At 36.2% G+C, this 24,242-nt stretch overlaps 1 protein-coding gene across 1 annotated transcript in view; it reads left to right on the top strand.

Annotated features, from left to right (window-relative positions):
• The window catches only part of RFTN1 (raftlin, lipid raft linker 1), a 116,120-nt gene that overhangs the window by 39,715 nt on the left and 52,163 nt on the right, over positions 1–24,242 (top strand). The window contains exons 3-4 of the mRNA XM_063303862.1: positions 2,304–2,490; positions 12,340–12,448. Coding sequence (XP_063159932.1) covers positions 2,304–2,490; positions 12,340–12,448 — 296 coding nt within the window. The remainder of the gene's footprint in view (positions 1–2,303; positions 2,491–12,339; positions 12,449–24,242) is intronic.

Below are 24,242 nucleotides of genomic sequence, written 5' to 3'. Positions count from 1 at the left end.
GAAGGTTTTTTTAAAGGTAAAATTGTTTTGTATGATTTTAATGTGCAGGGCCAGTATAATTTGTAGTCTACTTGACAATTTGTATTTCTTTAACAAAAGGTATATTATACTTCACTGTATAATAGATTTTGTTTTAAATTTTATAATTAATTTGCATGCTATTTCATATGAGTACCGATTGATCAGTCTAGGAAAAGGGTTTTTGGGGGGATGATATGTTTGAAATGATACTGTGTGGCCTGCACTTCTCAGTAAGAAACTGCATTGCATATACCTGCAACAGCAGAGTAAGAAATTGAGTATATTTAAACCATGCTTTTTATCACTGGTTTATTACATTTATTAGTTTTGATAATAGCTGCTTTCCTTGTTTAAAAAAAGGTAATTCTTATGGGAAATACAGTAGATTATATTTTTTCAGAGTGCACAGTCTTTCATGTAGTCTGTATTCCATAGCTTTTGAGAACTTGAGCATCTTCAGTAAGCTCTTAGTCTGTGGATGGGTCCTGAGCACACTGAATCCCTCTCAAGCTTAGTATCTAAAAGAGTGTGAATTTCCCTCAGATGAGAAAGGAATTAAAGAGGCCTGTGCTGAGAAACAGAATGAATTCTCCTGAAGATAGAGCAGTGGAAAACAGCTATATGTGTATTAACACATCTTTATATATTTGATAAATTCCTTTTGATTGCAAGCTTGAGTGAGATTTTACTGTTTATATGCATATTGAATATTCTATAGATGATGCACGAATCATGGTTTGGAATGCAAGCATAGTTTGGGGCACATGGACCTTTGCAGCTGAAGCCAGTTTTCATTTTAAAAAAGCCTTTTTTTTCCATCCAATAACAGAGGTCATGAATGATGGCGTTTTTAAAGGTTAATAAAAGAACTCCAAGCAGCTAACAATAATCTTGCAAAGTAGAAGCGTGAACCAAAAAGAAACTTGCACATTAACCTTAATTATGTTCAGAAAAGAATTCAGTCGTCACACATTAGTTAGATGAAGAGAAAAAAAAAGTAGCTTACATTTATTCAGCATATCTGGATACAAGTAGCTTCATAGTAGAAAGCACTTATTCATCCCTGGTTCTTTGTAGACATTTTCTATGGAAATAGAAAAGTCTGCGTGCAAGCGAGATGAAAGAATGAGAGCTGCATTCTGCAGCACCTCCTGCTTGCAGGTGTGCCAGAAGGTAATGGAGATCGTTAATGCCCAAACCCAAGAAGAAGAAGGAAGTGGAAATCAGGTGACCCATGTGACATCCCACAAGCACAATAGAGATGCGTTTACTAGGGGAAAAAACCCTTTTATGCTCATGAGACAATGCTGAGTTGACCCCCTGAAACCTTTTTTTCCCATCCAATAACAGAGGTCATGAAGAGGATGCCTTGATATCACTGGAGGGGTAACAGCAGCAATTTTTCAAGCCTCTTGTACATTTTATGTATTTATTTATTGTATTTATACGCGCCACAATCACATGTTTCTGGGGGGATCAATTAGGATTACCTATAAGGATTAACTAATTTTTAGCGTGCAGGGTTTTTTGTATTTTTTAGTATGAAAATCAGCCATTTTTCTACCAACTTCCAGTGGTCCAATTTGAGGATCTTTTTTGTTGAGGAGAAAGCCACAAGCAGGCTGAGGGTTACCTGTCACAGTTTAGGGAAATGAGTGCCATTCTATAGTTCAATTTTTTTTATTTAAAAATATTTTAAATTTTTTGGCAACTTTTATAGAGAGTAACATGCACCCTTCAGTTCCATAGAGACCTTGGTTAAATTCCAAGAGGTAAGTTATATGTCCGTCCTTTGCAGATTGGAAGAGAGAGGACAGGGTATCAGAAAGAGGAGAAAAGGAACGTTGGAGAGAGAAACAGTGTTCTTGCCTATCTTGGACTCCGTTCCCATCCTTAAGCTGGCTTCAGCTTTGCCCATCGTATTGTCACAACAGTTGCTTTCTCCATTCATGCATACAATGACATGGCAGCGGTGTACTTTGTGATGTTTATCAATCTACTGCATTGATATCAACAGCAGATATTTTAAAGTCTCACTGAAGTGCAGGGGTTTTTTTTGTTTTTTTTCAGTTTATGGGTTTATAGATTTCGGGATGAAAAGGTAACTGAAAATGCCCCCCTTCCCATTTTTAATACCAGTTTATATCAACGGGGGCTATTTCACAATGTGACAATTTTTTGAGTTTGCTGGGCTGATTCAAATATACTTGTAGATACTTAAAATACTAATACTTGCAGAGCATAATTCAGGTCTATTGATAAATCTACCTTTTTTTTTTTAGCCGAGTTACCAGGATCAACAGTAATCAAGCTCACTTCCTTACGTGATCTTCCAGTTCAACTGCAAGAATTGTATCAGCAGGGCTTCATTTTGGCTGCTCTCCATCCCTTTGTGCAGCCAACTAATAAGAATGAGAAGACTGTTCAGGAGCAAATCTTCAGGGCTGTCCTGATCAAGAAAACAGAAAGGTAAATGTCTTTTCGGGAACTGGGAATAAAAAATGGCAATGAGATTTCCTACTGAGCTTTGACCCAGATCAGGAAATTATAGCAGTGTCATATTAATATTTACTGCACTAAGCATGAACACTTCCATAGGCTTACCATGTTTTGGATGCTTAGGAGCCATCTGTAGATTGGCAGCATTGTCTGGGGATAACAAGCTGAAATCTGTTTCATATTTGAGAAACAGTCAATCTTGGGCATAAAGTTAGGAAAAAGTTTCTTGGACATTTTTGCTTTTTTATTGTAACAATGTTATTTAGTTAAATGCAGCTTGAAAAGCATTTTGCTCTTGAATATCCTCATTGTTTTTTTACTAGTAGGCAATACTATTAAAAACAAAAATTAAAATGTGTATTCATGTTCCATGTCAATAAAATAATCTTTCAACTAAATGTTTTTCAACAATGTCTCAGTATATGTCTACTTTTTTTTTTAACAAAAAAAGGAAAATGGGTTGTCTTTGATTTCGGTATACATAATAAACGTTGATGTATTCAATGTTCAAAGGTCATGAGAATGTTTGGAAATATATACAAAAATAATTAAATTAGAGTCAGGAAAAATTCAAACTTAAGAATTTGTTAAACCACAGTTTTTATACTGATGACCTAGAAAATCTTCCTCATAAATTTGTTAGGTAAAAGCTACACATTTTGGCAATTCCAAAAATTAGTTATTAGGGAGATAAATACAATCTATATACCACCTGTCCTTGAAACAGAAGAATTATATATTTAATTACTAATTGAAGGAAAAGATGTAAATATTAAAAATAACGACATCATGTTTATGCTGGTAGCAGCAAGAGCATCTGTAGTCCAGAAATGGAAGGAGAATTGCATGCCAAATTTAGATGTCTGGTATTCCAAATGATTAGAAATAGTTTTAATGGAAAAACTGAGAAATATAGTACTCTCTGGTCGTTCCTGCATATGTGGTAAGATATGACAGGGTTGGTTCACTCCAGGTCCTTTTGGCAAAGCTGTATCATCTTTTGGGACCTTGGGCATTCTCCATGTGTGCCTGCTCTGTGAAACAGTATTTCCACTGAAGCCTCTGTGGTAGGCCTGCACAACATATGTGGCCCACCAAGCGCCTTGTGTGGCCTGCCAGCATTTTTTTTTAAGACAGTAAATTTATCACCACAAAACGTTGCCACCACCAGGAAGACCTCGAAAGACACACTGCCGAATGCCTCCAACATCTCCAGGCCTTCCAGCTCCAGCACTGCCACTGTTCTGAACCAACCAGCCAGCTGATTGGCACACCAGATATTCCTTTGCGGCCCATGATTAATGGTCCTTCACCACAGATACTTAGAGACTCACATGCATTAAGAAACATTTGTCCTCAATAACATGCATTTTGTGGGTTAAGGATGAGTAAACATCTTGACAGGATTTAGAGAGGGTGTTGTGAATCTGCCATGTCATATGGCTGATTAATCTTTTATAAAAATAATTTTAAACTATACATTTTGACTAGCTTTCACAGCCAGAAGCTATTTCTGGCTTCTCCTCCTCTGTTGTGAATGTTGTTCTTGCTTTTCCTATAGTTGTTTGTGCACCAGAGAGCCAGTTCAGTCTAATGTTTAAGATGCTGGAGTATAAGCAAGACTGACTTGAAGGCCAAACAAAAAGACCCCAGAATGCTTGATGGTTTTAGCTCAGGTGTATTGATCTGACAACATGGGTACCAAGAACACAAACATTCATATTCAGACTCTTAAATTACATAGCCTGTAACCTATATAGATTTACGTTTCTAGATGTTACATTACCAAAGTAAAAGAACTACAGAAGATAACACATGCAGTAGTAACAGAATACATAAAGGAGGCTCAGATGGAGCAGTTTTCTGTGAAAAAAACCAAGTAGCTGCAACTGCCAAATAACCTTGGTTTTCACTTGAGATGGTTTTCTGTTTTTACAAATCATGAGAACATGGGCAAAATTGTGGTTGGTAGCAGTTACATGTATGGCTATGAGTTTATCAACCATTTTTTACGGTTATCTGTTGAAGTAAAGCATTTTGCATCTGTTACCTTTAGGGCTTCATGCAAAGTGTTTTCAGTTAAATCGCTTGATTAGGAAGGATTTTTGTTAACTAAAATACATACATAGTTTGTAGCTATATTGTATACAATTTTAGACTAGTTAAAAAAGTAGATGGTAATAAAAAATGTCTAGTTCCAATATTTTGCTGAAGAGCTTATAGTTACTGAAAATTGTCATTTGATGTAACTAAAAACCAAGATTATTGGAGACTCAAGTGTAAGTGCATATTCATTAAGAAGCAATTGTATGTCCTTTAAATGTAGTTAAGATTGCCTGCTATGCTCTAAAAGGCTTTTAGCCTTTATCTGTGTGGCACAGCACAGCTTGTTTTTAAGCTACTCGGTACAGGGTGCAGTCTTCAAGAATCATTTGTTTTTAACACTGTTCCTGTGTTCCTATAGTCCTCCTTGTGTCTGAGGCTTGTTTTTCATTCATTACAATCTATAATATATCAGTTCCATATCACAGCTGGAATCATCTGATTGTGGGTTGTTGTTGTTGTTTTTTACAGAGAAATGTATTTATATATGTAATGTAATACTTGAAATAATATGTGCTGGCATTAGTATTTTAGCTTTTATTCCAATTTATTTTTAATCGGACAGATGGAGATTTAAAGCTATTATGTTTGTATCTTGGAGAAGGCTTATTGAAACTAGTAACAGTTCACTGTCATGGTACAGTCCTTTCAGGCAGTTTTATGAATTTACCATTCACACTGAGGTTGGTTATTCGATCCTGTTCACTGTGGAAGGTAACAAACACAAAAAAGAATAGAGATATATAAACAAACCATTATATGAATTCTGAAATGGCTCAGTTCAAGGAATTATATGAGGCTATTATATAGGATTCACCTAGTGCAGTGTTTTTCGAAATTGACAACTTTAAGATGCGTGGACTTAACTCCATGCTGGCTGGGAGTTGAAGTCCACACATCTTAAAGTTGCCAGGTTTGAAAATGCTGATCTAGTTACTAATCATGTACATGATCTAGAAATTAGAACACTCAGTGTTATAAAATGCAGGTGTGTAAGATCAGATAATTTTTCACTGACCGTTGGAACTATACAACTGCCACTTTTCCCCTTCTTATGGTGGTTGGATGTATCAGTTAATTTTGCCCATTTTATTTTTTGCAGCAGGTTCTCCTTTTATCACACCAAACTGAAAATATTTGCTGAAGTTTGCATTAAAATACGTGTAATTTTTATGTATTTCTCCTAATATATAACTTTTATATATACCGTATTGTCTACTAGAAGCAGTTTGGAAACAATTTGCCTTAATATAATGCATTTGATATGTTTTAATAAGCACATTTTTGTGTATCTTTTTCATTATTATATACATTTTTCTTCAAGAACCATGTCACAATATTTGGAGAAATACTGCTTTTGAAATATAAAAAATGTTATGCAAAAAAAATCAAGTCTAGGATTTTTAGCTGCCGCTAGATAGTGGTAGGTGAATTAAAAAATACAGAAGCTTTAGGAGAAATTGGATGGTGTTTGGGGTGCCAATTGAGAGACATGAGGACATCTGCAGGGGAGCAAATTATGTCATGTGAATCATGGAATCATCTTCCACATGATATGGCTTATGTACTTGCATCAGTGTCACAAGGTCATTACACAATCACATTGCACAGTTATATGATGCAAATATTGGCACTCAGGAAAGTCATTAAGCCCTGGCTGTTCCAAAAAGTCTTGGGGATTTGTTACTATAGTGGGTCTCTTCCTTTCAGTTAAGACTTGTTAAGTGGTGGATACTATTATGTTTTCCTTGTTACTTTTATTCTAGGTTTGTATAATTTGTAAGCTGCTTAGAGCCTTTTTGAAACTGAACAGCTTATAAATTGCAGTAATAAATAATAAAATAAAAAGTTTTCAGTATAATTGTGGCATTTGCAGATATTGCTAGATATCGCAAATATTTTTAATTTGGCTTTCTCCCAACCTGGAATATTCTCCAGATGTGTGTATTTCAACTACCAGAACTTTCAGTCAGCATGTCCCACAACCAGAAGATGCCCAGATCAAGGACAGCTTTTCTAGCAGATGAAGTGTTGTTGGTGCTGTTAATATTTCAATGTTAATTATGAACTCAGAAATACTCATAACAGGCAGCTTAATAAAAATTGAGCAATGCAATGAAGTTTAATCGTTCTGACTTCATACTTTAATATTATGGCCAACAACAACTTTTAAAGTCAATTATTCAAACTTTGTGATCTCTTATGTCAGGCACATGGTTTTTTTCTTTCAACTTCTGATTATCTCTTAAGCATACTTTCTGAATCATACTGTGAATTTTCTTAATTTTCTTATTGTCCTATAGTGAAAAATAATCCAAGTTAGTAATTAGTACACCGTTTACCATTTAATTCTGTATGAAACTAAAGAACAATCAAGTACAAGTTCATGAACAAAGGAGACTAAGGAAAGTTATAGACAATCCTGCTTTTACTTGGATATTCCATATACAGACTCTCTCTCACAAATATAAAATCACCAAGGTTTCTACCCAAACAATCTCATTATCACTTTGAGTTTCTAGTGCTTTCTATATAACAAGAAAGAATGCCTGATGTGCAGCCAAGGCCTTGAAATGAACTGAGGCAGCATGGAAATCCAAGAAATTTTTTAATTATGAAATAAGTACCAAAGGTTGATGAAGAAATCGCAGAATTATAAAAATAGAGTTTTGTTGGTGACAGGTATAAAGAGGTTGTGGATGTGAATTTTCATCTTGGGACTGCTTGTTCTCAGTGATTCTCACATGACAGAACTGATTCACACTGATTTACACTTTCAGGAAAGCCTTGTGCAGAAAAGGAATTGCTAGCTAGCACTAACTTATTAGAGTGCCTATCTCCTTTACAAGTTGATTCACTTCAGGCATATTGCTAGAATAAGAACATTGGGGAGAAGTATGTTATATATCACTGAGAAGAAAATAAGCATAATAAAAAGGTCATTTATAGATTCAGAAAGATATTTTGGCAACCTTTTTCTGTCATCTTGCTTTTTGATTATCAGATAATTGCTTTTGTGTATTTAACATATCTTGTTCAATTAAACATTTATGTAAGAACAATTTCTGTAAAAGCTTTAAAAGGCATAACTTTAATAGGTTTACACAGTTTTGTTTTCTTTTTATTAATCGATAGTTCTTGATTGTTCTTATTTTCTCTTAGTAAAGTCCCGTGTTATTCAGTTACCCTTAGGCTTAACTCTTCTTATAAATTAGATAGGAAGATAACATCTCATATATTGTACATTGCACTGAGATATTTTAGCAGAACAGGAATGCAAAATATTTCTGGTTTAATTTCTGACATTTCCAGTTGAAAGGACCTTTTGAAAGGACCTTTTGAAATGAAATCTCTTCATTTAGAACATTGAGACATTGGCTTAAGGATACTGTGTTATCAGATTTTAGGTAATGCATCATCAGCTGGGTAATCTTGTTACAATACTGGAAATGCAGACTTATGTATAAAATCAATTGCATTTACATAGGACATTTATTTAAAAGCAAGATTAAGAAAGAAGAATTAATATCTTTTGAGAGTAGAATAGCGGTGTTAACATATATATCTAGAGCATTCTGCTCTGACAATATTCAACCATCCAGTCCATATGCCATTTTATAAACAAGATTATTTGTACAGATTACAGAACACTAAAAGTGTGTGAGATTGAGTCTCTGGTTTGAGATCAGAACCCATGGACACATGATGGGGCTTGATTCTGCTGCAACTCTGGTGCCTTTGGAGAGTTCCATCTGATCATCAGATGGAAATCCATTTATGATATGTATGTTGTATTTATTTAGCTTCCATGCCATACAAAGATAAGCATTCTCACTTATTAAAAAACTGTGAATTGCACTTAATCTTCATCTTGCAATCTCAGTTGCTTCCGATAAAAATTCAAAACCTCACACAAAGTAATTGTAAACTATCATAATATATAATATGTTTATTATTTTGCCTCCAGGCAAAATCAGTAAATGTTTTCAAATCTTTCTGTAAAAATCCAAGAGATTTTAAGGCTAGTAATGTTAATATAACAAGGCATTTGAGTGTATGACCTAAAGAGACCAGAATCCAGAGGTAGGTGAGTGTGATATCTTGGTTTGTAACTGATGAATGTTTATTGTATCAATATTGTATATTGCACATTACATTAAATATTAATAATAAACACAAATCAGAGGTTTGCAGTAAAATTTGGGATAGGGAAAAGTCCCATTTTAAGGCACCTTTGAAGATTATTAGAGTAAGAATACAAAGTCCTGCCCCCCAGGTTATTCTGCATACTATTATCGTATGGACTGTTTTCTGTCACTCTGGAGACCAGAACCTAAACTAATTCAGATTACAAGATAATTTTTATTAATCACAAGGAAGAATATTTGACTAATTCAAGCTGTTTAACAGTAAAATAGGAAGGTCTTTGCTTTGAAAAACTAAAACTTAATTAGAAGCTGTTCATGTTCATCGCTTCCTGGAGATCAGTGTAATGCTCAGTCCTTGAAGTACTCTGAAAGTACCATTCTGAGTACCCACTTACCTCTCCCCCATTTACTGCATACGATTAGCAATTTTTTTCTACATCCTTCTTCCTTCAGAAAAACAAATCAATGATCACTGGAAAGCTACAAAAGAACCTACCTTATCCTTCAATTTCAGATTGGCTGTGTGTTGTGTTAAGAAGTTTGTAGTTCCAAAGTTTTAGTAAGAGAAAAAGGTCAAGTAGGGTAAAGTGGTCCAACAACCTAAGAGACGGCTTTATACATGGACTTCACCAGATGGACAACACCAAAATCAGATTGACTACATCCTTTGCAGCCAAAGGTTGCGCACCTCTATACAGTCAGTAAAAACAAGACCTGGAGCTGACTGTAGTTCAGATCACAAACTTCTTATTGCACAATTTAGGATCAGACTAAAAAGATTAGGGAAGACCCACAGATCAGCTAGATATGAGCTCACTAATATTCCTAAGGAATATGCAGTGGAGGTGAAGAATAGATTTAAGGGACTGGACTTAGTAGATAGGGTCCCGGAAGAACTCTGGACAGAAGTTCGCAACATTGTTCAGGAGGTGGCAACAAAGTACATCCTAAAGAAAGAGAAAACCAAGAAGGCAAAATGGCTGTCTGCTGAGACACTAGAAGTAGCCCAAGAAAGAAGGAAAGCAAAAGGCAACAGTGATAGGGGGAGATATGCCCAATTAAATGCAAAATTCCAGAGGTTAGCCAGAAGAGATAAGGAATTATTTTTAAACAAGCAATGCGTGGAAGTGGAAGAAGACAATAGAATCGGAAGGACAAGAGACCTCTTCCAGAAAATTAGAAACATTGGAGGTAAATTCCAGGCCAAAATGGGTATGATCCAAAACAAAGATGGCAAGGACCTAACAGAAGAAGAAGAGATCAAGAAAAGGTGGCAAGAATATACAGAAGACCTGTATAGGAAGGATAACAATATCGGGGATAGCTTTGACGGTGTGGTCAGTGAGCTAGAGCCACACATCCTGAAGAGTGAGGTTGAATGGGCCTTAAGAAGCACTGCTAATAACAAGGCAGCAGGAGACGACGGCATCCCAGCTGAACTGTTCAAAATCTTGCAAGATGATGCTGTCAAGGTAATGCATGCTATATGCCAGCAGATTTGGAAAACACAAGAATGGCCATCAGACTGGAAAAAATCAACTTACATCCCCATACCGAAAAAGGGAAACACTAAAGAATGTTCAAACTATCAAACAGTGGCACTCATTTCACATACCAGTAAGGTAATGCTCAAGATCCTGCAAGGTACACTTCAGCAATTCATGGAGCGAGAATTGCCAGATGTACAAGCTGGGTTTAGAAAAGGCAGAGGAACTAGGGACCAAATTGCGAATATCCGCTGGATAATGGAAAAAGCCAGGGAGTTTCAGAAAAACATCTATTTCTGTTTTATTGACTATTCTAAAGCCTTTGACTGTGTGGACCATAACAAATTGTGGCAAGCCCTTAGCGATATGGGGATACCAAGTCATCTTGTCTGCCTCCTGAAGAATCTGTATAACGACCAAGTAGCAACAGTAAGAACAGACCACGGAACAACGGACTGGTTTAAGATTGGGAAAGGAGTACGGCAGGGCTGTATACTCTCACCCTACCTATTCAACTTGTACGCAGAACACATCATGTGACATGCTGGGCTTGAGGAATCCAAGGCTGGAGTTAAAATCGCTTTAAGAAACATTAACAATCTCAGATATGCAGATGATACCACTTTGATGGCTGAAAGCGAAGAGGAACTGAGGAGCCTTATGATGAAGGTGAAAGAAGAAAGTGCAAAAGCTGGCTTGCAGCTAAACCTCAAAAAAAACAAGGTTATGGCAACCAGGTTGACTGAGAACTGGCAAATAGAGGGAGAAAATGTAGAAGCAGTGAAAGACTTTGTATTTCTAGGTGCGGAGATTACTGCAGATGCTGACTGCAGTCAGGAAATCAGAAGACGCTTAATCCTTGGGAGAAGAACAATGACAAATCTCGATAAAATAGTTAAGAGCAGAGACATCACACTGACAACAAAGGCCCGCATAGTTAAAGCAATGGTGTTCCCCATAGTAACATATGGCTGCGAGAGCTGAACCATAAGGAAGGCTGAGAGAAGGAAGATCGATGCTTTTGAACTGTGGTGTTGGAGGAAAATTCTGAGAGTGCCTTGGACTGCAAGAAGATCAAACCAGTCCATCCTCCAGGAAATAAAGCCAGACTGCTCACTTGAGGGAATGATATTAAAGGCAAAACTGAAATACTTTGGCCACATCATGAGAAGACAGGACACCCTGGAGAAGATGCTGATGCTAGGGAGAGTGGAGGGCAAAAGGAAGAGGGGGCGACCAAGGGCAAGGTGGATGGATGATATTCTAGAGGTGACGGACTCGTCCCTGGGGGAGCTGGGGGTGTTGACGACCGACAGGAAGCTCTGGCGTGGGCTGGTCCATGAAGTCACGAAGAGTCGGAAGCGACTAAACGAATAAACAACAAACAGGGTAAAGTGGTATGTTATGGCTTCCTGCCTGCCTGCCTGCCTGCCTGCCCGCCCACCTTCCCTCTTCCACAATGACCCATAGGAATACTCTAATTCTAGGCTGCTTTCACAGTCATTTTCACTCTTTAATTCCCTTGTTCCATAGTTCTGAATGTGTTAGAACTTTAGGAAATTCCTAGGGGCCATTTTCTTCTTTGGTGAGCAGGGATATATATGCCTGACAACTGGAATTGATACTGTTGGTTTGACTTACTTGGTAGATCAAGAAATGAGATACTTTAAATCAGAAATCAAAATTGCATAATTGTGAGTTTAAGGTGGTATGTACAAACAAGGCAATATTTTACTAAGAGTGGTATTTTAAAAAGTTATATGAGAGAAGAATTTAATGTGAGGTTGGAAAAGAGTTGAATTATATGTAAATTAGACATTAAATGTGTAAGCCCATATTCTGTGATATTCGGTGAAAATAAGGATGGTACGTTTCTCAGATATACCGAATTCTAGTTCAGGTCTATATTCCTTTATTTATTGTTACAGGAAATGCATAAATTTATATAATTCCCTGTTGTATAATTTGATGTCCCGTGACACCCTAGGAATTAGAATCAATCTAAGGAATATATTCCAAGCTTTGCATAATACTTCATAATTTTGGTGCTATATCATAATTGAGAGCTCTTTTCTTTTTAGATCTTTGCAAAAGGAACCTGCCACTGAAGGGAATACTTTGGAGATAGAAAGTTGCTTCTTCTCAGATCAACTTCCAGATAAATCAAAAATGCCAGACCTTATTAAGAAAGTAAGTTGATAGAAAACGTGTGCAAAATAATAAAATGTGAATGCAAAATCATGCATTAGCCATGCAATTTAAATAAATACTATAACAACAACAGAGTAACCAAATTCCAATTTTCCAAATTTATTTAAATTGTGATTTCAGGGACATGTCTATCTAACTTTCTTGGCAACAACACAGAGCCTTCTTCCGGGATGTTCTTTCAGCTTCCCAATCTGTACCCTTGGTATCCAAGTTCTAAGCAAATCCAGCCCTGCTTAACTTTTTCATAGCAGCCAAGGTCAGCTAGGTCCTCCCACCCAATTGAGCACAATAATCTGATTGCTGTGCAACAACCTTCTCCCCTGCCCATTCTTTGTATAAGAAAAGGACAGATAACTGCAGCATCTGTAGGGTGCACAGAACAGAAATAAGTTTCATAGAAGTTAATATGATGCGATTGACTCGAAATCTCTTAGATTCGATGTTCAGATTATCCTGTAAAGAAAGCAGAATCCTCATTCACAGCTGAGTTCTATAAACAACTTGCTTTTAAATTTGCAAGCTCTACAGACCTTCCTAACTTTTTGGAAGTAGGTTCTCTTTTCTTGGCCCTGCTGAACTGTTAGTATCATTTGAGAGACCTCAGCTCATCCTGAAATGCTACATATTTACTGGGTGTGCTTTGGAAAGCAAATGCACAGAAAGAGCAATTGCCACACCCTGTGCTGGTAGTTGCAGGCATTTATTTCCAAGGCTGTTAACAGTACAATCTGTTACAACAGCATGGGTTGCAGATGCATTTTAACTGAGGGAAAGAGATAATGTCTGCCTGTATATGTATATGTATATGTATATGTATATGTATATGTATATGTATATGTATATGTATATGTGTGTTTTACTGTGAATAAAGTACAAAACGGAAGTGCCTGAACTTACAAAGCAGAAGTATTTAAACTGAAGTGATCTTTCCAGTTACATTTCCTTTGGTTTTTATACTTTCAGATTTATTGGTTAAATATTTTAATTTCTTGCTTTCAACCCAACAGGCAACTAGTCTAGCATGTGTCTCAAGCAGTAATAGTACCATAAAAATGAAAATGGTTAAGAATGTACTATTACTACATTGAACATATTTTCAGTATGCTAATCATGCATTATAATGCTTTGATTTAAAAAGATCCTCATATATGTTTTATATATTTAAATTAACCTAAAGCAGATTATTTCAAATAATGAAATTTAAAGTGCTTCAGTTAAGTATAAACATCCAAAATGATCATGTTACTCTATAGCCCTGTTTATTTCTCAAAGGGTTTATTTAATGTTATGAAACTGAAGTTATTCCCATCCTTAAAAATATTCTAATACTTTACAATAAAGTCCTTTTTCAAAGTATTTAACTCAGTTCTTAGTTTCTATTTTTTTTAAATGTCCAGGAAACAATATATGTCTTGAGCTTGATACAGATATATAAAACAAAGAAAAGAATGGACAGGAATCATCCTGTAGTATATAGTAATAACATTTTGAAAGCATTTGTAAAATTGTGGAAATTTTCATTGGATACCATGGGGTGAAAACAAACAAATGCTCTTGGCTATTTTTTTGAAATATGTACAGTATGTTCATTTTTACTTCACATTTTGCATTGAGATAACAGCTTTGTGAATGTAACAAAAGTATTTCATGGGGTGCCCAGAAGACACCCCATGAAATACTTTTAGGCTCTTTTCCTGGTGACTTTTTAAAAGGTTCATCCTTCTGGTTAAACTGAAAATAGATGTGGTACACGACTACAGTGCGTGACCTCAGCATTCCAGGAATTGTCTGAAGAACAGCGATATTTGGAACTAACATTTGCTGTTTTGTATGTGCATACATGATTTGTTCAATATATTTTGCATACTTGAAAATATACTGCTTAGAAGGCAGACACAGATTTAATCTAAAAATATTGCACAGATTCAGTGCAGTATTTTTAGATTAAAAACACTGTAACAGTCAAAATCACATGCTTACCATGTTTTTTAATGTTCTGGTCTAGTAGATCCATTATATCTTTCTTGTTATGCATTATCCTGTGCAGCACTTTGGATTCGCTGACCAGAGGGTACTTCGAAGCACACAAGAGCATGAATATAGCACCCATCCGCAACATCTTTAACCCGCCATGCACTTTCCCAAAACTGTATGAATGCTCTGAAGCAGCTTTTGGAAATAGAATCCAAAGTACTACACAGTCCTAAAATAAAATTCAAATGTACAGTAATGCTTGAAGGTTATAAGGAACATGTTACACTAAGCCAGACCAATGGAAATTTTAGCTTTTCCTTCTAGTTAGTCCAACTTGCAATGAATCCAAATCCTAGCAGAGTTCCTGGCTGGCTGGTTGGTTCTTGCTTGGATGGTTGATTAGTTAGCCAGCTGGGTGACCTTGGGCAGTCACTCTCTCTCAGCCCTAGTGGCAAACCACTTCTGAAATCTTGCCAAATAAACTGCAGGGACTTGTCCAGGCAGTCGCCAGGAGTCAACACTGACTCAAAGGCAACAACAACAATACTAATTAGCATGAACAGTTGCCCTCCATTTCAACCTGCTGCCAGTCTCAATCTCAGCTCTTCCTGGGACATTTCAGTGATATCTCTGAGCCTGCCCACCTCTCTTACCTCTTGTTTTCCCCTTCTATTTTCTTCAACCTTGCCAAGCATTGTCATTTTTTTCCAATCCAGCATCCACCTCTGTTACATGCTCAGGTATGTGAGTTTCTGCTTGTGAATTTTTGCCATATACTTTCATGAATGTACATAATTTAATTTTTTAAGTTTAACTTGTATATTTGGTACTAATAATTCATGATCTGTTCTACAGTCTGCACCTGGAAGTACCCAGTTTACTAGATAATGTTCTCCTTCCCTGTTTCCTTTTATGTAGTCAATTTGATTCTAGTACTGTACTGCCGATTGGTGTAGAATCTGTGTTTGTTTATTAATTTATATCTATTTACATGTATTTATATGCTGACTACTCAATTCTACATGACTTATAATTGTAAAACAATAAAAGATGAATAAACCATTATAAATACATGCTCATCAAGCCTCACCAAAGTGTGATCTGCCTATATAGCAATCTCCTCTCTGAAAGCTCTGTGAAAAAGTGCAGTCTTAATCGTAATGATGGGAGGGTAGAGATAGGGACAGACTTTCTAGAGTGAGAGGGATGCAACTGAGGAAGTCCTGATATGGACCCCACCTGTATTTCCCAGGGCTTGGGTCCTGGAGAATTTCCCCTCATCCTGTACATATAAAAACAGGCATGTTTCACATGAAGCTGAAGATCTTGAAGGTAAAAAGGATCTGAACCATAAACAGCTTTCTAAGTGATGATCAGCACCTTGATCTGAGCCTGGAAGCAAAGCAGCAACCAGTGTAGCCTCTGTACTATAAGTGTCACTCTGCTGCACCAATTAGCCCCAATCAGATAGCCACATGCTGTGCCAGCTGTGGCTTGTGAGTTGTCTTCAAGGGGAGCCTCCTATAGAGTAGTCTAAGCAGGAAATGACAAGGGTATGAGTCACTGTAGTTTACAACTGATGAACCACTGAAGTTGGCCACAAGCCCTCCTGGCCTTGATTTATGTTGTTTAACGCAGATGTTGGCAGTGAAAACAAATTCACTTCACAAAATCCTTTTAATCTAACTTCTCTTTATTGCATTTATTCAGTACAAATCTTACTTAAATTCCAGGTTCCTCTATTTCTTCAAGTTCAGCATTTTAATACTCCATTTGTACTACTATGCCCTTACTAAGTTGCATTTATAATCTCTTGTAATTTGTCATAAAATAAGTCTTACTATTGCATCTGTAATATGGGTATAGACTGGTACAACACTGACATTCATTGGATATCCACTAATTCTAATATATATAATTATTTTCTATATCAGAATATAGCTAGGAAAATACTTAGCAAGGTCATTTTTAGTATTATTGCTGCTCTGTTCCTTCATATGTTCTTTATTACTAAAATACAATTTAGTGCACTTTATTTCTGCTTTGGCAATTTCGTATTTTCATGCTGGTTTCTCACATGCCATATTACAATTTTATATGACTGTAAAGTGAACAGAGTTAATACTTGCTCCTTAACTGCAAACTACAAGGTATTAGCAGGAGCTGAATCATAAATACACCCACTGAAGTATGATGAAGAAATGCCTGAAATTCCCACACCAGACATTTTTAAACCTTTAAATACCATGTGCACCTAAATTATAAACTAATTTGTGTCTCCCTTCCCTAAATAAAACTGATGATTTCCTTAGGCTAATATGAGGGTTAGGGCAAGGAATCTTAATAAAAGACAGGTTATTTTGGGATTTCTGGGTGAGGTTTTGTGGCAGACTAGATGCCTTCAAATTAGCAGAGATGGTGCAGTGATAGTGAATGGTGGCCAGTGGTGATTTCTGGCCGGCAAAAGTCTTTCTGGATAAAGGAGAGACCAGGAGATCACCCACCTGTGCCCTGGAGAGCTGCTCCTCATGAGGAAACTGCAGGATGGAAGTCTTGCAGTCTTCTTGTAAGTAAAGCAGCTGGGGGTCAAAGAAGAAACAGCGTGCTTGCACTCACAACGCGCAGCCTTTTAAAGGACACTAAGTTTGACCAACCCTCACTTTCTTAATGACTTCAGGATTTAATCAATATACAGTTGAAAAGAGGTCTTTGAAAACAGCAGGACAAAGAACACTTCTCGGTGAGTCAGCCTTCCCTCCAGATTACAAAAAATAAAGCAAAGAGGAAAATAATACTTTTAAAAGACTTTAAAATAACAGCAAAGAGCTTAATCAAGATTTTGACTAAGAAAGTTATAAACGGATAAAGGAGAAGGTATAAATCTGAAAGATAAATATTTTAGCAAAAGTGCTTTTGGTTTTACTTGGCATTAAATAAACAGAGTAGACTTTCCTGGGAAAGTTGATTGTTTGACAACAAATGGAAAAGATAATTGGTGGAAGTCACAAAATAAGGAGATAAGTGTAATATGAGTTGGATTGTGTCATCTAAACTACTGGAAAGATAGATTGGACTGAAGCCTTAAGAGAATAGAGAAAGTGAAAGAGAAGCCTGCTTTTTACCTTCATCTTTGTAATTGACTTACTTTTACTTTTGAGTTAAAATAATTTTGCAGCCTGCTGCTTAGCCTGGATGAAAGAGTGGGTTCTGCTGAGAAACAAGAGAACTTTAGAATTAGAAGAGCACGATCTGAGGTTCATATGGCATGGTTTTCTATGGTGTGAGAAAGATAAAATCTACTTAATGTAGATTTTAAGAATAATTATTGTATATTAGAAGTGTCATGTTGAGAATATGGAACAGATATATATCCAGACTGCCCCAAAATGCCTTTATGGGTCTCAGCACAAGAAACATTTTACAGGAAAAAAAACAGCAGATAAAGAAAAATGGTTAACTTACCAAAAGGTTTTAGAACAGGAACATGGAGAATATAAGATGATATCAAGAGAGCAGCTGACTACAAAGGGATTTAGTTTTCAATGGTTTTTGTATGCACAGTTAAGAGAAAGATTTAAGGTAGATAATAGGACATTTGGAACTGAACAGCAGAAGACAATTTGAACTTGAACTATGTACAAAAGATTAACATGTAATTGCTAAAATGTATTCATTGAAATTTAAAATGGAAGAACAAGTGAAAGACTATATAGTAGTAGTGGTTCATTTATTGATTACTCCTGTGACTTTATCAATAAAATAAAATTGAATTAAATAAAATACAATACAATACATTGTCTAATTCCAAAAAGAAAATAGATAAAAGAAAATACAGTAATATAATACATATGCGATAATACAAGGAGTCATGAAAGACTATATGATTAAATGAGCTGAGAGCTTTGGACCCAACAAAGTGATGGAACAGTGGGAAAATATGTGGTTAAAAGGATTGAAATTTATATTATGTGATAACTTAAAAGAGAATTTTTATAAAATGATGTACCATTCGTATATAACTCCATAAAAATTGTCTAGGATGTATAAAGATACTTCAAAGTTAGGTTGGAAATGTGGACAACATGAAGGGTCATTTTTATCGTGTCTGGTGGACTTGTAAAACAGCCAGAGATTTCTGGGTTCTAATACATATAAGGATACAAAGAATTTTAAAGATCAACATTCAACTGAAACCAGAATTTTTCTTAGTGGGATTAATGGACAGTCAATTAGAAAAGAGCCATGGAAGATTATTTTTAGATATGATTACTGCTGCAAGACTATTATATGTGCAAACGTGGAAAGACTCTGAAATACCCACTACAGAGGAATGGTTGGTGAATATGTCAGAACTAGCAGAGATGGAAAATTAACCTGTTTGATTAGAGAAGGATCAACAACTACATTTATCAGTGAATAGAAACCCCTTATGGATTTTTGATGAAAAAAGAGAAAAATGAACTTGTGATTTATGGATTTGAAGATTAGAAAGGGCAGCTTATGGAAAGAAGAAAATTATGTACACAGAGAGGGCAAACTAAAAATGTATCTATAACTGCTGTCAAGAAGATTGGAAGCTGCTGCTTGATAATCTTTCTTTTCTTCTCTTTTTCCTTTCCTTTTCTATTTCTTTTTGTGTTATCTTTTTTCACTATTTACTGTTCTTTATTACCTTTACTTTCTCTTACAGTTTTTACTTTGTTAATTTTTTTTTAATAAAAATGTATGTAAAAAAGATAGGTAATTTATTGTTGCTACAAGTAAATTGGTCATCTTTAGCTTTTCTGTTACTGTCAAGAAAACCTTTTCCATTTTGAAAAGATAGAATTTGGAAATAATGGCTAAAATTTTTGAACTTCACTAACAAGTACCAGTTCTACAGACACTTCAAAAATATGAATATGGTTTTACATGACATGCTGGAAGTCACCAGCTGACAGGAAATTATCCTCTAGTCAATGTGACTGTGATTAGTGGGGGATTTTAACAGGTGGCTAGAGTTCAGCCATCTCTCAAGATTAACTCTGGGCTTTGCTCACTGCAAGCTTGGGCAAGCGTGCAAGAGGGCTTACCCAGGCAAAGAAGGAGCAACTTTTGACAGCTTTGCCTACACAGCTTGAAACCTTGATCAAAATAACGACGACTAGAGAGTGTGATTCACAGTTTGAGAACTCTTGTTCTAGACAAGACAAACGAGTGAGTTAATGTTTTTGTGTAGTGCAGTTTTTGTTTCACCACATACAACTGCTAACAAATCGGGTGCTTGCTAAATTAAGGTTGAAACTATACTGTTAAACTGGTGAACCAGACATTTGATAGTTAAGATGAGGGACAAAGTAGTATTCTCTCTGCAATGGCACTGCTTGGTTCATTTTTTTCTCATATTTGTGGAGAAGAAAGATCAACTGATTATGTGCTATCTTGCTAACGTTTTAAATAGACCTTTTCCAAGATGGTCTGTCCCCAACCTGGCCCTTCAGGTCTTCCCATCACTGCTGTAATTAAATCCATCCTCTTTGTTGCTGGTCAACCACTTCTGTTTCCTTCCACCTTTCCCAGCATTATCGATATATCAAAAGAGCTAGGTCTTTGCATAAAGTGTCCAAAATATGATAATTTGAGCCTGATCATTTGTGTGAGTGTGAACTCTGGATTAATTTGTTCTGTGATCCAATTTTTTATTTTCTTGCTTACCCATTGATATTCTCAGGAGTTTTCTCCAACATCAAAGTTCAAAAACAAACAAAAAATACTTTTCTATCCTGCTTCCATACTTTTGCATTCCTAGAGCGTCACAAGGAAAGCCATTGCCAGTACAAATCTGTTTCTGCAAGTATAGACAAAATGGCATTTGAATATCTTTTCTAAGGTTTTCATTGCTATTCTATCAAGTACTAGTCTGTATTTCTTGACTGTTGGTTCCTTTACTATTGATAGTTGATCCTAAATGGCAGAAACTATGTGCCAGTTCAGTGTCTTCATTGTCAGTTCTAAGGCTGGTTGCTGCACCTGTTGTCATTGTTTTAGTCATCTTTATATTTAATTTTTGTCCCATTTTTTTCCATGTGCTTCTTGACTTTCATTACTAGAGCTTGCAGATCATTTGCAATTTCAGCTATAAGAGTAGTGTTATCAGCATAGCACAGGTTATTGATGTTTCTTGCTCTAGTTTTAAAATCATGCTTATCTTCTTCCAATCCAGCATCCCTCAATATAAATTCAGCATATAAATAAGGCAAGAGTATACAGCCTTGTCTCATTCCTTTGATGACCTAAAGCTAGTCTGTTTCACCATGTTCCATCTGGACTGTAGCTTCTTGTCCTGTGTATAGATTTCTCATGAAGTCAATGATGTTTAAAACCAAACAATAGCAAAGTAATATTAGTATTTCTCTGAAATACATTTAATGTTACATGATATATTCAGAGATCTCAGAAATTAATATGTTAGCCTTGTTTGCATATTGGCCAAAGTAGTTCCTTGTTTAATTTTGGTTTATTGAATAAACCATTTTTGGCAAATGTACACAATAGGCTAAACCATAAAGTAGCTGTGTCCATCAAATATATTAAGGTAATATAAAATCACATAATTGCTTAGCGCAATGCATGAACTTATCTGGAAATTACCTCTTGAAATGATAGACTGAACATTATTTCAGTCATTAAATTTCATTATTTGTGGAAGTGTGTAAAGACTATTAGTTACTGCCTATATATCTTAGTATGCTAAAGGCCCATCAAATATGATGGGCCAGTGAGATATGGAGACTTGGATGTCTATTCTGCATTCTCTCAACTTTCTCTGAAACTATTCTCATAGTCACACCAAAGAGTGAAGCCATGGCCTCTTTTTCTAAGCCTCCTCCTGATTCCTGTTTCATTAAATTTGATACAGCCTTCAATTGTAAAGATATATCTACTGCAGGTATTTTTCATCCTTATATCTGAAGTAATATGTTGATCCCCTATTACCATTTTAACATTCTTTTAAGGTCAGCATGACTGATATTTACTTGCTTTTTAAAAAAGAACTGAAGTCAAGCATATCCCTAATAAAAATATTGTTGCCTCACATTTTTACTGTAAACTGGGAGGCCGTTGTTATTTTTATTTTACAGATAATGGTATTAAGGTTGAAATTGTGGAGACCAGACAAACTGTTTTTCCATAAGAAGGTAATGATGTGAATCAGTACTTTATTCTTACTGTACAAATAAGGAATTCAGGCTGAAAAATATAAGACTGGCATTTTGCTGAGCTGGGAGTTTGAATCATCATGTTAGATCAAAGTACAGTGATTTTGCCCATTCTCACTTCCATACCAGGCTAAGCCTGTGGTAAGATTTTTCTAAAGAGTATTTCTGGAAAACACACTAATACTCATGCCTGTTGCTCAATACTTTCTTGGTGCTGGGATGGGTAGTTAACAAAAATATGCCACAACCTGGTTTGTATTGTATTCAAAGATGCAATCAAGTCTCTGGTTAACCATAAATAAGAAAACAAAATTGTTCAACTTCAAATGTTTTAACAGTAAGCTTTCCCAAAAAATTCTGTAAGTTACCCAATACCTAGGATTTAAGCATTTTATTTAGCATTGGGAAATCATTCCTTCATATATTGAGTTGCTTTCTGTATTCAGTGAAAACATTTGAGTTATTGTGTGCACATTATAAATATGCATAGCATCAAAAACTTATTTACAATAAATTAGAGGCAGAAGAAAGAAGAGATTTGGGAGAAGATAATAAATTTTCTCTACCTTGATTCTATATTACCAAAAAAAAAAATTACATTGCTTTTGTTAGGGATTTAGATTTTTTTTTTTATGCTGTTATATTTATCTCTTAGAAATACAAAAGAACATGGGAATATTCATTGCCATATCTGCTATGGTAACTGACACATAAAACCACACAATTTTGTATTTTTTTTTCCCCCAACCTGGAAAATATGCCAAAAGTTTATACCATTTTTCTTTAGTCCAACTTCTCATCAAATGATGGGTGGGTTTGATGATGACGATGATAATGGACGATGATGATGATGTTGATAATGGGTGATGATAATGTGAATCATAGAGATGTACAGTTTAAAATTCAGGACTTTTAAAAGAAAATAGTTTTTCACTTACAACCCTAATACCATATCTGTAAAATAAGAACTTCCCACTTTCAGCCCTAATTATCTGTAAAATAAGAATAAGAATGACCTACCAGTTTACAATAAAAATATGAGGCAACAATATTTCTATTAGGGATATGCTTGACTTCTGTTCTGTTCAAAGAACTTAAGAGCTGTTCTGGATCATGACAAAGGGCTTCAAGTCCAACATTCTTTTTCTGGAGTAACTAACGAGTTGTAAGTGGAAAGCCCAAAATCAAAAACAAGGATAATCATACCACGTTTGTGTTTTGCAGCAACTGATATTCAGAGGCATGTGATCTCAGACATTAGAAATAATACATAGTCATGGCTAGTAGCAACTGATAACTCTATCTTGCATACATCTGTCTAATTCTCAATGCCAGCCAAATTAATGCTATCACTGCATCAATTACCTGTGAAAAACTATTTTCTTTTAAAAGGCCTGAATTTCACACCATTCAGGTTCATTGGATCATCTTGGTATTACGGAGAGAAGGAGAAAAGCTTTATTCTCTACATCATGCAGAATTTTACTTCCAACATACCCTCTGAACTGGTAGGGCTGAGCCTGAGGGAAGATAAAGTTGGAGGTCTCAGTTCTCCTCTCCCGGAAGCCTTCTGGGCCTAAAAACCAAGATATGCCTCTTGCCTTAGTGACTTGGAAGTTTCTGCCACCACCTATTTTCCAGAGACGTGCCTTTAGCAGGTGTTGTGAGAGAAATGGGACTTCCACACCTTGTGTGCTTTACAAACAAAAGGGAAAATTTTAAAATAACTTCTTTATTTATTTAACAAATTAAGATGTCATACATGGGGCAACCAACATGTGGGCTGTCTGCTTTCTGGGGTTCCCCAGGCCTGATGAAAAAAACATATTTTGAAGGCTTTCTGAAAAGGCCATAAAGGTTGGGGCTAATTTTACCTCAAGGGGGTAATGTTCTAGAGGGTGGGTGCCACAGCAGAAAAGGCTCATCTCCTGGGTCCTGTCAGATGGAACACCTTAGCGGACAGGACTCACAGTATGCCTCTTCTGTTGGACCTGATGGGAAGATAGAAGTAATCAGGGAGATGACCAGGGCACGAGTAACTGAGTAAGGTCTCACGATCCAGGAATGGGTGCAACTAGCATAAAAAAAGGAAGTTGTGCAAACACCCTCCTGGCCACAACTGCCACATGCTCCTCGAGCAGGAGTCGTGAGTTGAGAAGGACCCCCAGATTGTGCACTGGGTCTGATTGGGGCAGTGCAACCCCATCCAGTACCAGAGATGGTAAAGTCCCAGAATCAGACTTTACCATCTCTGGGTTACCTTCAGCCTTGCCAGGGTTCAGTTGAAGCCTGCTGTTCCCTATCAGCCTCCAGGCACCACCACAGGATATCAACAGCAACACCAGGGGTGGAGAGGTACAATTGAGTATCATCAGCATATTGATGATACCTCCCCACATGGCGACAGGTGATCTCCCATCTTAGCCGTGATCTGGCTAAGAGCGAAATGTTAAGATGTAGTGACATGGCATTTGTCTGAAGTGCACTTTTAAGGCAACATTTGAAGAAAGATTAAATACCACCCACTATCAATGAAAACATTTATACAGAAGATGGATCACTTGACAAGATGGTGGTGAGAGCGGATAGTATTGTAACTG

Source organism: Candoia aspera, chromosome 4, assembly GCF_035149785.1.
Source record: "Candoia aspera isolate rCanAsp1 chromosome 4, rCanAsp1.hap2, whole genome shotgun sequence".
Taxonomy (NCBI): domain Eukaryota; kingdom Metazoa; phylum Chordata; class Lepidosauria; order Squamata; family Boidae; genus Candoia; species Candoia aspera.
This window is presented reverse-complemented; position numbering and strand designations above follow the sequence as displayed.